This window comes from Trichomycterus rosablanca, chromosome 1 (assembly GCF_030014385.1).
Source record: "Trichomycterus rosablanca isolate fTriRos1 chromosome 1, fTriRos1.hap1, whole genome shotgun sequence".
Taxonomy (NCBI): Eukaryota; Metazoa; Chordata; class Actinopteri; order Siluriformes; family Trichomycteridae; genus Trichomycterus; species Trichomycterus rosablanca.
In genome coordinates this window covers 11,144,936-11,157,093 of record NC_085988.1, presented here as the reverse complement: position 1 = coordinate 11,157,093, position 12,158 = coordinate 11,144,936, and the positions used below count along the sequence as shown (strand labels likewise).

General features: G+C 41.9%; 1 protein-coding gene across 2 annotated transcripts; it reads left to right on the top strand.

Annotated features, from left to right (window-relative positions):
* Positions 1 to 787: 787 nt before the first annotated feature.
* On the top strand, positions 788 to 10,095 carry ddah2 (DDAH family member 2, ADMA-independent). 2 transcript variants are annotated; one of them, XM_062999828.1, is made up of 7 exons: positions 788 to 862; positions 1,457 to 1,493; positions 3,602 to 3,928; positions 4,033 to 4,206; positions 6,910 to 7,029; positions 8,223 to 8,366; positions 9,619 to 10,095. In XM_062999828.1, exons 3-7 carry the CDS (start codon positions 3,653 to 3,655, stop codon positions 9,733 to 9,735), a joined length of 831 nt encoding a protein of 276 aa, XP_062855898.1. In that variant the 5' UTR covers positions 788 to 862; positions 1,457 to 1,493; positions 3,602 to 3,652; the 3' UTR covers positions 9,736 to 10,095. The 2 variants fall into 2 exon arrangements, with proteins under 2 accessions (XP_062855898.1, XP_062855891.1); XM_062999821.1 differs by lacking the exon at positions 788 to 862 and having other exon boundaries at positions 1,317 to 1,493.
* Positions 10,096 to 12,158: the final 2,063 nt, after the last annotated feature.

Genomic DNA, 12,158 nt, shown 5'->3' with positions numbered 1-12,158 from the left:
CAGACACAGAGAAAACATGCAAATTCCACACACAAAGAACACGGACCGCTCTACCTGGGAACTGAACCCATGACCTTTTACTGTGAGACAACAGCAATCTAAGTGCTCCAGAACACCAAACTAGCTCCTAGCTGCCAAAAATTGTTGAAGTAATGAAGGTGTTCCTGGGCCATTCCTCCCCCAGGACATTATAAGTATAAATGTACACCGATCAGCCATAACATTAAAACCACCTCCTTGTTTCTACACTCACTGTTAATTTTATCAGCTCCACTTACCATATAGAAGCACTTTGTAGTTCTACAATTACTGACTGTAGTCCATCTATTTCTGTGCATGCTTTGTTGGCCCCCTTTCATGCTGTTCTTCAATGGTCAGGACCCCCACAGGACCACCACAGAGCAGGTATTATTTAGGTGGTGGATCATTCTCAGCACTGCAGTGACACTGACCGCGCCACGTGGGCAGCGTCCTGTGACCGCTGATGAAGGTCTAGAAGATGACCGACTCAAACAGCAGCAATAGATGAGCGATCGTCTCTGACTTTACATCTACAAGGTGGACCAACTAGGTAGGGGTGTCTAATAGAGTGGACAGTGAGTGGACACGGTATTTAAAAACTCCAGCAGCGCTGCTGTGTCTGATCCTCTCATACCAGCACAACACACACTAACACACCACCACCATGTCAGTGTCACTGCAGTGCTGAGAATGATCCACCACTCAAATAATACCTGCTCTGTGGTGGTCCTGTTGGGGGTCCTGACCATTGAAGAACAGGGTGAAAGGGGGCTAACAAAGCATGCAGAGAAACAGATGGACTACAGTCAGTAATTGTAGGACTACAAAGTGCTTCTTTATGGTAAGTGGAGCTGATAAAATGGACAGTGAGTGTAGAAAGAAGGAGGTGGTTTTAATGTTATGGCTGATATAAATAAATAATAATAAAATGTTTTAGTTTGCATTGTACAGTATTATAAATGATACATTTGGTGCTAGATTGAAGATGTGTGATTAGCTGAACTAGCGTAACAGGTCGTAACGTGTTTTAATAATGTTAGAGCAAAAATATTTAGTTAAATATGTACAAAAACAGTATAAACATTTCTATTTGTACTTTAATATAGTAACTTTGACTGATTTCCAACAATCTGCTGGATATACGCACTTTCAGGTACTTGTTTAGTGAATCAAACTATCAACACTAACCGATTCACTGAATTGATTCGCCAAAAAGGCTTTGTTAAATGGAATCGACTCAGTGAAGTGAGTCAGAAGGGCGTTGTATCGACTCTGCAGAGTGAATCGTGAGTGCACTGATGAACAGCAGGGATGAAAGGGGGGATGGTAAAGGGTAACAGAAAAGAAAAGAAGAGGAACAGAGGGGGGAATAACGGGATCTGTGGGTGTGGAAGGAGAAATAAATCAGGCTGACTCGTGTAGTGTTGTTTTACAGATCAGAACAGGACGAGTTAAGCTCAGAGCTTTATAAGGTAAGATCTCATGATGGTTTTGGAGTTGCATTATTAATTATAGTTTCTTTAAAACTGTGTTTACACTTAATATAAAGTTCATTCTGCATCTGTTGCATTGGAAAACAATAATGGAAGTGCTGCTTTACTTGGTTTTTTTTCCTATATGTGGGTTTGCACTGATTTTAGGCTGCATGTATTTTGTTTTTGTAGGATTAAATGTGACGTTTGAGAGGATTTGCTCTGGTTTTGCTCTGGTGGAGGTTTGCAGATGTTGCAGATGTTGCTGCTTGCTTTGGCAAAACAGCTGCAACCTGATGCATAACCCAGTTACCCCAAAACTTCATCCTGTTCTGTGGATCACATTTCAAACTGTTTAAATATACGATCTAGCTGGAAATTAAATGTAAACCAGGCTACTTTTTATTGATCTTTATATTACAAGCTATGTGGATGTGTGTGGGATATGTGAGGAACAGAATTTGTGAGTTTGTTTGAAGACTGAAATAACAAAAACACAAAACCAAGCTGCCCTGATTCATCACAGTCTTTACTTCTCACAAATGAAAACATGGTGAACTCCACAGCTAAATATACAGAAGCTTAAAGATACTCGCACAGGTTGCTGCTGTAGATCTTGTAAGCACTGGAGCCAAATATGTCCTACATTGCAAATTTACTAAACAAATGCTAATATTCTTAAAACAATCCTTTCTGAATTGATAACACCTAAAACAGAATTCAACAATGACACATAGTGGTAACTAGTAATAGTATTAAAGCAATAACGCTCATTAATCATTAATTAATTGTATTTAATTCCATCCTTCTGAGCAGAACCAATGAAATAATTGTGTTTTGCATATTTTATAGAGGATGTTTTAATAAGATGTGCTGTTTTAAGACCAGCTAATGATAATAAAATTGTTTGTAAGTATTTTTTTTCTATCGGCTGCTCTTGTATTTAGCAGATCATTCTGGTCCGCATACCAGTTTTTATGCCGGATGCCCTTCCTGACCAAATCTCCATATTATATTCAGGCATGGGACCTGCACTTACAGCGCACTGACAAGTGCAGACCTGAAGCAGAGACTCAAATCCGAAACTCAATGTTAGACTTAATTCTGAGACTTGAAGCTGAAACTTAAGGCTGAGACTCAAATCTGAGACTTAAAGCAAAGACTCAAATCCAAAACTCAAGGTTTAGACTCTACTTAAAGCAGAGACTCAAAGCTGAAACTCAAGGCCTAGATTCAAATCTGAGATTTGAGGCAGAGACTCAAAGCCAAAACTCAAGGTTGAGACTAAAATCTGAGACTTGAAGCATAGACCTGAAACTGAAACTTGAGGTTAGACTTAATTCTGGGACTTAAAGCAGAGACTCAAAGCCAAAACCTGAGGCTAAAAGCTGATATTAAAGCTAAAACTCAAGGCCAGAACTTAAATCAGATACTTAAGGCAGAGACTCAAAGCCAAAACTTAAGGCAAAGGCCAAAAGCTGAGACTAGAAGCATAGATTCAAAGCTGAAACTCGAGGTTAGACTCAATTCTGAGACTTGAAGCAGAGAGTCAAAGACGAAACTCAAGGCTGACACTCAATTCTGAGACTTAAAGCTGAAACTTGAGGTTGAGACTCAAAGCTGAGACTTAAAGCAGAGACTCAGGTCCAAAACTTGAGGCTGAGACTCAAAACTGAGACTTGAAGCAGAGTTTCAAATCCCAAACTTAAGGTTAAAACTCAAAGCTGAGATTAGAAGCAGAGACTTAAAGCTGAAACCTGAAGCCAGAACTCAAAGCTGAAACTTGAAACCGACACACTAAGCAGAGACGTTAAGCTGAGGCTTAATGGATGGTGGTGGTTGGTTAGCGTACTAATGCTTCTGCTCCACACAAGTGTCACGTCTGCACATTTTAGTGTTTATTTGCTGAATTAAATTTAATGAAACAACATGGTAGGTAGTGTGGGCAAAATTTTAGGAACAGTTATTATCATTATTATCTATTACAAGAAGAATGATGTGTGAATGTAAACTTTTGACCTCAACTGTATGGAAATGGATACCAGGATCAGTTCAGATGTCCATGTCCATCCCTAATTCTGATCCATCTCCCTCCTTGTCCCTCTCAGGTCTCAGTGACGCCTCCCGAAAAGCCCGATTGGCGCACACACCTAAGCATCATGGCGAACGTGTGCGGGTACGGGAGGTTCACCCACGCGGTCGTACGCACCGTGCCGGCAGACGCCCCGGGCATGGACGCAGAGGTGGACGTGGCGAAGCTTCAGCGTCAGTATGGGGTACTAGTGGGAACTCTGAGGCAAAAGGTAGGGCTGCAGGTGGTGGAGATCCCACCCGATACACACCTCCCCGACAGCTGGAGAATAGAGGACACGGCCATCGTACAGGGGGACACGGGGCTCATCACACACCCCCTGAACCAGAGGAGGCATCCAGAGGTATGCCCCCTTACCCCCACCCTCACGTATCCACAGCGATGGGGTATGGAGAGTACGAGCGTCCTTTCATTCCCATGTGTGTGTGTGTGGGATTGTGTGTTTAGGCCGAGGCAGTGAGGCGTGTCCTGACCGAGCTGAACCTCAGCGTGGTGGAGATGGACGATGAAGGAGCCACGTTAGAGGGGTCAGATGTTCTCTTCACCGGGAGAGAGTTCTTCGTCGGCCTCTCCAAAAACACCAACCAGCGCGGTGCCGAGATCCTCGCCAACACGTTCAGGGTAGGCAGTCTGTGTATACTATTTGGCCAATGGTAACAGTTTGGGGAAGGCCCTCTGTTCACAGAGTGAATTTTGTGTGGAGAAATGTCCCTGGCCTGCACGTAGCCCTGACATCAACGATACTGAACATTTTTGGGATGAATTGGAACATCAAATGTGGGCCAGGCCTTCATCCAACATGTGGTTTGGCTAAATAAGCACAAGTTCTCACAGGTACATTTCAAAATCTTGTGGAAATCCTTCCCAAAAATGGCAGTCTGATTTCTAAATCCAAATTCCAGTTCTTACTGAGCACAGCTGGTGACTTCTCTGTGCCCATATTAATAGTACTGGAGTCATTTCCAGGGGAACAGTCGTTTCTCTCCCAAACTGTTGTCTTATGCCGAGAGGTCATTTGTCTGAATGGTTAGATGTACCCCAAGAACCACCAAAAACAGATCTGCTATTAATTTGTAGCTGCTGGAACTCGGGTGTCATTGTTCACAGTCAATCAAGCTTTACGTCATCTTGTGTTTAGTCTTTTGTCTTGTAACCAGATTTATGACTACTAGAAGTGTGAGCCGTTTAAACCCAACTACACAGCTCCGTACACTCTGTGTGTTGGGACACGTTCACTTCATCACCAGGATTAAAATGATCTGCAGTTGATCCCCAGTAGATCTCCTGTAGGTCCAGACCAGACACCACAGCCTTTATGTTCTCTGGTATTAATGAGTCTGGCTGGCCAACACCCTGTCTGCGGTTTGTGGCTTTGTACCTCCACAGACCACGTCTGCCTATGACCTGCTGTTTCAGAGAACGAGAACGATTTGGTCCTTAGCGAGTCATCAGATCTGCTGCATTCAACACATGAACTATAAGGAACCACCATCAGCCCAACATCTAATACAGGGTTTTTCACGAGCCAAGAAAATGGGCCGCAAAAAAAAGAAGAAATGAACTTATTTTGTCAACTTGTACACAAACGCCCCCTTGTAGAGGTTTTACGTTACACTAGATCGGGACCAGTTTTATTAATTAAGTATATTTTGTTTAGTGTTTTGTTTTAATGCATTGTTTGTGTTGCCTGGGTCAAATCATGGACAAAATAGGGGTCACTTTAAAAAAAGTTTGAAAAACCCTCATATTCTAAATCCCACCCTCATATTTGTTATAAAGCTAGATAGACAGACAGACAGATAGATTTGACGGACAGACAGACAGATAGATAGATTACATAGACAGACAGATAGATTAGACAGACAGATAGATTTGACAGACAGATATATAGATTAGATAGATAGACAGACAGATTAGACAGACAGACAGATAGATAGATTAGATTAGATAGATAGACAGACAGATAGATTAGACAGACAGACAGATAGACAGACAGATAGATTAGATAGATAGACAGACAGATAGATTAGACAGACAGACAGATAGATTAGATAGATAGACAGACAGACATATAGACAGACAGATAGACAGACAGATAGATAGATTAGATAGATAGACAGATAGATTAGACAGACAGACAGATAGATTAGATAGATAGACAGACAGATAGATTAGACAGACAGATAGATAGATTAGATAGATAGACAGACAGATTAGATAGACAGACAGATAGATAGATTAGATAGATAGACAGACAGATAGATTAGATAGATAGACAGACACAGATAGATTAGACAGACAGATAGATTAGATAGACAGACAGACAGATAGATTAGACAGACAGACAGACAGATAGATTAGACAGACAGACAGACAGACAGACAGATAGATTAGACAGACAGATAGATTAGACAGACAGATAGATTAGATAGATAGACAGATAGATTAGACAGACAGATAGATTGATTAGGTAGATAGACAGACAGACAGATAGATAGATTAGATAGATAGACAGACAGATAGATTAGACAGACAGACAGATAGACAGACAGATAGATAGATTAGATATATAGACAGACAGATAGATTAGACAGACAGACAGATAGATTAGATAGATAGACAGACAGATAGACAGACAGATAGATAGATTAGATAGATAGACAGATAGATTAGACAGACAGACAGATAGATTAGATAGATAGACAGACAGATAGATTAGACAGACAGATATATAGATTAGATAGATAGACAGACAGATTAGACAGACAGACAGATAGATAGATTAGATTAGATAGATAGACAGACAGATAGATTAGACAGACAGACAGATAGACAGACAGATAGATAGATTAGATAGATAGACAGACAGATAGATTAGACAGACAGACAGATAGATTAGATAGATAGACAGACAGACAGATAGACAGACAGATAGATAGATTAGATAGATAGACAGATAGATTAGACAGACAGACAGATAGATTAGATAGATAGACAGACAGATAGATTAGACAGACAGATAGATAGATTAGATAGATAGACAGACAGATTAGATAGACAGACAGATAGATAGATTAGATAGATAGACAGACAGATAGATTAGATAGATAGACAGACAGATAGATTAGACAGATAGATAGATTAGATAGATAGACAGACTGATAGATTAGACAGACAGACAGACAGATAGATAGATAGATAGATAGATAGACAGACAGACAGACAGACAGACAGACAGACAGACAGACAGATTTGGTGCTTTGGTGTGTATTTACTTTGACTGTTTGTATGTGTGTGTGTGTGTGTGTGTGTGTGTGTGTGCAGGACTTTGCAGTATCCACAGTGCCTGTGTGTGCTGGTACACGTCTGAAGAACATCTGCTCGATGGGGGGTCCAGAAACCATCGTCTTCAGTAACAGTGAGGGAGCCAGAAAAACACTGAGGGTAAGAAGTGCTAACAGCTCCGGAAACGTCCATCTCACGTAGATCTTACCAACAGCACTGAGTCTTCTCCTGTAATGCTTGATGAAGGCTGAAATTCCAGAGAAAGTTCATCTAGGTCCTCCGGGCGTTCAGGTCCTCACTGCTTCTCAGTGGTGTTTAGGTTCATGATTGTGGGATGGCCATCACAAAAGCCCAAACCCAACAGCAGTACAATTAAAATCTCCTGGTACTTAATGAAGTCCATGATTCCATGTGCAGGTATTCCTCGCTTTTTAAAAGTTGGCTTCATGACGGTCCTACACTATATGGCCAAAAGTATTTGGACGCATGACCATGAGCTGTTTGGTCACCTCATTTTAAAGTGACCAGAGCTGTTAATTGGGCTGAGGTCAGGACTCGCTTTGCTTTATGTCTTTATAGACCTTATACTTTCGGATTGAGGGGGGCAAGTGTATCAGGGCTAAATAAGCACACATTTCTTTTTGAAGTCTGTTGTATCTAGTCATGGTTTAGCACTTAAGCTTAAAGGCTCGAACCCTGCCGCTCCCAAACGCCCGATATCCTCGGTTACGTAAAGTCGATCTGGTTCGCTTGCATGGCACTTTGGATCAAAGCGTCTCCATAACGAGGTAACGTGATCCTCGCTCTGCTCAGCCATCCTGGTTCTAACCTAGTTAGCTCTAATAGCACTCACATCCTGTCCATGCAATCCTTACGCTCGGCCGTTTGGTTCTGCTGACCCCTGTATTCTTAAGATTTGTGCACTAACTATTGTCCACTATGAAGGCCAAAAGGATCGACACTGAAATGTGATGAGGGGTTGTGGCCCAAAAAAGACGTTTCTTTCCTGATTGCAGCTGCTATGCCACTCAGGGGTGGTGCGCACGCAGAGGAAGACTTAATAATTGAATTATTTTTTTAATCTCTTTGGTTCCAATACATGAATAATCCACCAGGGGGCAGAACACATGTATCTAATTGTACACATCAGGTTTTTTAGGAAAGCAATATACATACATGATGTAGAGGTCTCTAAAACCCATGTATCAAATATGATACGCTTGGCGTTATAGAGTTAAAAGTAACTGATTGACCTATTGATCTGTTTTAGGGAGGTTTTGGGATGTTGGAGGATGCTGGAGTATTGAACAGGCTGTCCCTCCTCACAGTGTAACCTCTGTGTGTGTGTGTAGGTGATGGAGCAGCTGACGGATCATCACTATGAAATACTGTCAGTACCAGAAGACGCTGCAGCGAACTGTGTGTACGTACGAGGAGCGAGTGACGCCAATTACCTGCTGCACCCCACCGCCGACGAATGTCCCAACAGCATCTCTGTAAGTGCACTGAATACAATCCAAGCAGTTGTGCAGTAGTGGGGCTTAAACCGATGACCTTCTGATTACTGGTCCGGTACCTGAGCTGCCACTGTGAGAGAAAAAGCCTTTGCCAAAGTTGGCGATGAACAGCAATGGATGTACCAAAGCCTTTGGAATGAATGTTTGGGAAATAGACTTACCCTTTGATCGAGTTCTTTCTAAGCTGTTTGAAAATATGGACAAAAGTATTGGGACACCCATTCTATTTATTGAATTCATGTGTTTCCGCCACAACTACTGCTAACAGGTGTAATAAATCAATTATATAAAGGGAATTATATGCTTCCGATTTTACAGCTACAGTTTAGGGAAGGTCCTTTCCTGTTCAAGCATGAGCAAGCTCTATAAAGACATGTCCTGACCTCAGCTCCACTAACCAGTTCTGGAATGAACCGGAACATCAACTGAGGCTTTCGTCAGTCATACAAATGCTGTCATCTTTTCACTGAATGGGCACAAATTCCCACAGTCTTGCGAGAAGCATTCTCAGAAGAGCGGCTGTTTTTCCACCTAAACAGATCACATAAGGGTCACTCTGTTTTAATAGCGTTTGTTTTGGAAATGGGACGTCCAACAAGCTCATGGTCAGGTGTCCAAATACTTTTGGCTTTTCGGTGTGATTTCCATTTTATCACTTACTCAAATTAAATAAATCCACCCTTACCAGCCTCTGTAAATCTCCAAAAACAGATCTGACTGTTGGGCCAGAAGTATGTGGACACTGGACTAGGAGCTTGTTAATGGAGCTGCTCCTCATCTTCTCTATAGATAAAAAGGCCCAGATGTTTTTAGGAGTCTTGTGCTTTTCAGTCAAAATAGAACTTGTAATGTGTCCAATTCTAAGATATCCTTTATTAGTCATATATACATACACAGGTGTACAGTACAATGAAATTCTTTCTTTGCATATCCCAGCTTGTTTGGAAGCTGTGGTCACAGCGCAGGGTCAGACATCATACGGCGCCCCTGGAGCAGACAGGGTTAAGGGTCTTGCTTAAGGGCCCAACAGTGGCTGCATAGCAGAACCTTTCCGTTAACAGCCAAAGGCGCTAACCGATCGTATATTGTATTGTATATTCATCCCGAATTCTCCAAACCATGTTTTTTATGGACAACAAGGTGCACCCAAACTCAGTCATTAAAAGAAGTGTCCACATACTTTCGGTCGTACATTGTATAAACAGTTTTTTCTTCTGTTTCTGTCATGCAGGCGTTCCAGAAGCTCGCCGATTACACTCTCCTCCCTACAGCATCCAGCGAGGCCGTCAAACTCAGAGGGGCGCTGTCGTCCTTCTGCCTTCTGATTAACAGGAAACTTCCATATTAAAAACCTCGTACGTGCCGGATGATGAACCAGAAACTTTGCTCACAACACCAGGAAACATTAAAGCTTACGAGATAATAAGCATGTTTTTTTTCTGTATACGAGTGATCTTCAAAAAGTTTCCTCACTTTTATATTTAGGTTATATGCGGTGAGGGTGGGAGGAGGAGTAATCGGTCGTGTCTGAGAGACTGAGAGACGCTTATAGTCCAGATTTAGCTCCATCTGATTTTCACCTGTTTGGACGCTCAAAGAAGCTTTAAGAGGAAGAAGATTTTCATGTGATGATGTGAAAAGTGATATCATTTGTTTTTAAAATTCTTAATAAACAGAGTTAATAAAGTGCACAAATTTTTGGAAGAACCCTCATATTTACAACCTAGCGGTTAAGGTACTGGACTAGAAATCGAAAGGTTGCTGGTTCAAGCCCCATTGCCGTCCCCTTGCCCCTTGAGCAAGGCCCTTCATTGCTTAGACAAGATACGCTCACACTACTGCAAGTCACTTTGGCTAAAATCGTCTTCTAAATGCCAAAAATGTCAGTATTATTCATTTCCAACAACGGATCAGTCGAAAGCTTAATTTACGCTATATGGCCAAAAGTATTTGGACACCTGACCGTCTCATTTCAAAAACGACCGCTATTAGAATAGAGTGACCTCTTACCCCTTTTCCACCGGCGCGGCACGGAGCCCGTTCCGGTTCCCGAACTTGATTTTGAACCGGTTCCACGTGTTTCCACCGGAAAAAAGAGGTTCCAGACAGTGAACTAGCGGGCCAATCTGGCACCACGGAATACTTGATTATTCAGCCCGAACTGTGACGTCCGTCAGTGGGCGTGTCATGTTGTACAGCACAGCGCGTTAGCAACAATGGCGTCAGCTGGGGTCTCGTATGGAGCTTAATGCTGCATTTTTATCTTTTAAACTTCACCTGATTACATTTTGAGCCAGTTTGCCGCTTATATTTTCAAAGCGCCTTTAAAAAGGTGAACTGTGTGATATGACGTGATAAAAGTGACCCGGACAGAACGAACACGCTTAACGTGAAAAATAAAGCGTGAAGCTTTTTCAACTCCCCGAGCTGCATAAGCACACGTGAAGTAAATCCAGTTAAACACAGATACATGTTGTATTTTAGAGTGGATTTGATGGTTATTTCACACAGATGTTTGTTCGTGTTGTGGAACTTTAATGATGTTTTATCGCTCAAGTCGAGCGCTGAGCAAATCGGTTATTTGCGCCGAGAGTCGCGGTGAAAGCGAAGCGCAAAACTCCTCTCACATCAATGGACTAAAGAAAACAACAACTGCGACAAACACGTCACGTCTTTTTATCACCGATTGTTAGATCGCTGCTTTTTACATAGAAACAAACATCTGTAACAGCAGCACAAATGCTCGCACATAATCCACACGCTCCGCCATGATATTACTACTCTTAACTCTTAGTAACGCCCACCGTTGATGACGCTGCTTGGTTCTCAAAAACTGGTGGAAACGCGCGTCGGTTCTCTACAGAACACCAAGGTTCAGAGAAACCTGAACAGAACCGGTTCAAGAACCAGAGTTTTTGGTGGAAAAGGGGTAACAGTGTGATTTGGTTCTTCAGATGCTTTCTTTCTGGCAACATCTGATAACCTGAAAACCTTTTGCAGTTTACATGCAAACATTTTAACAATCACCACAATTTTACTTTTCAATAAATGAAAAAGCTTACCGTACTGTGTATTGCTTTATTTCTTGCCCATTTTTGATTTATTGTTTTTAGACCATCAAAAGCTTAATAATGAATTGCCATTCTGGTCCTGGTCATTTTTTTTCACTACATATAATGATGTAGCTGGACTGGTTTTGTTTAAACCAGTCAAACGCAAAAGTTTACAGACAGTTGAAGGACAAGGTCATGACAGACTCGGAAATCCGACAATTTCTGAAACTAGCTTTAGCAACAAACCATCGTCTGGATGGCATCTAGCCTTGTTTCTCCATAGACTTCTTTACTGGGTTTATTACTCTTAAATCTTCCCACTGTATCCCACCCCCCCACCCACCCCCAAATCATCTCCCAATCTATCCAATTCCAGTTTGTGAATCTGATCAAGGAGAGCCGGCTTAACCACATGCCCCTCCGACAGGAGTCCAAATCTGCACCCACTTCTTCTTGGCTGCTAGTGTTGGGTTCCTACACAGAGCCACTCGAAGCTTCATGTGACTCCTGACCCAGTTGCTCGGGCGCTCGGTCTCGGAACTCACACATCATAGCGGCGGGGGAATTTATTTGGTTTTTAATGCCATATTTAACACGTCATTTTATATTATATTTTTTTGGCTGCAAGGTAGGTAAGGACTGTTCTTGTGGTCTTACATTAAAAATTTATTTTATGTTTCCAAGCATGTGTACTTGCTGTCTTTCCTTGGTGTATTTG

What these genes read in the sequence shown, in the direction of transcription:
- ddah2 (XM_062999828.1), top strand. Translation starts at nt 3,653, where the DNA reads ATGGCGAACGTGTGCGGGTACGGGAGGTTCACCCACGCGGTCGTACGC. An exon ending in ACCAGAGGAGGCATCCAGAG is followed by an intron (nt 3,929 to 4,032) that starts GTATGCCCCCTT and finishes TTGTGTGTTTAG; the next exon opens with GCCGAGGCAGTGAGGCGTGT. An exon ending in TCCTCGCCAACACGTTCAGG is followed by an intron (nt 4,207 to 6,909) that starts GTAGGCAGTCTG and finishes GTGTGTGTGCAG; the next exon opens with GACTTTGCAGTATCCACAGT.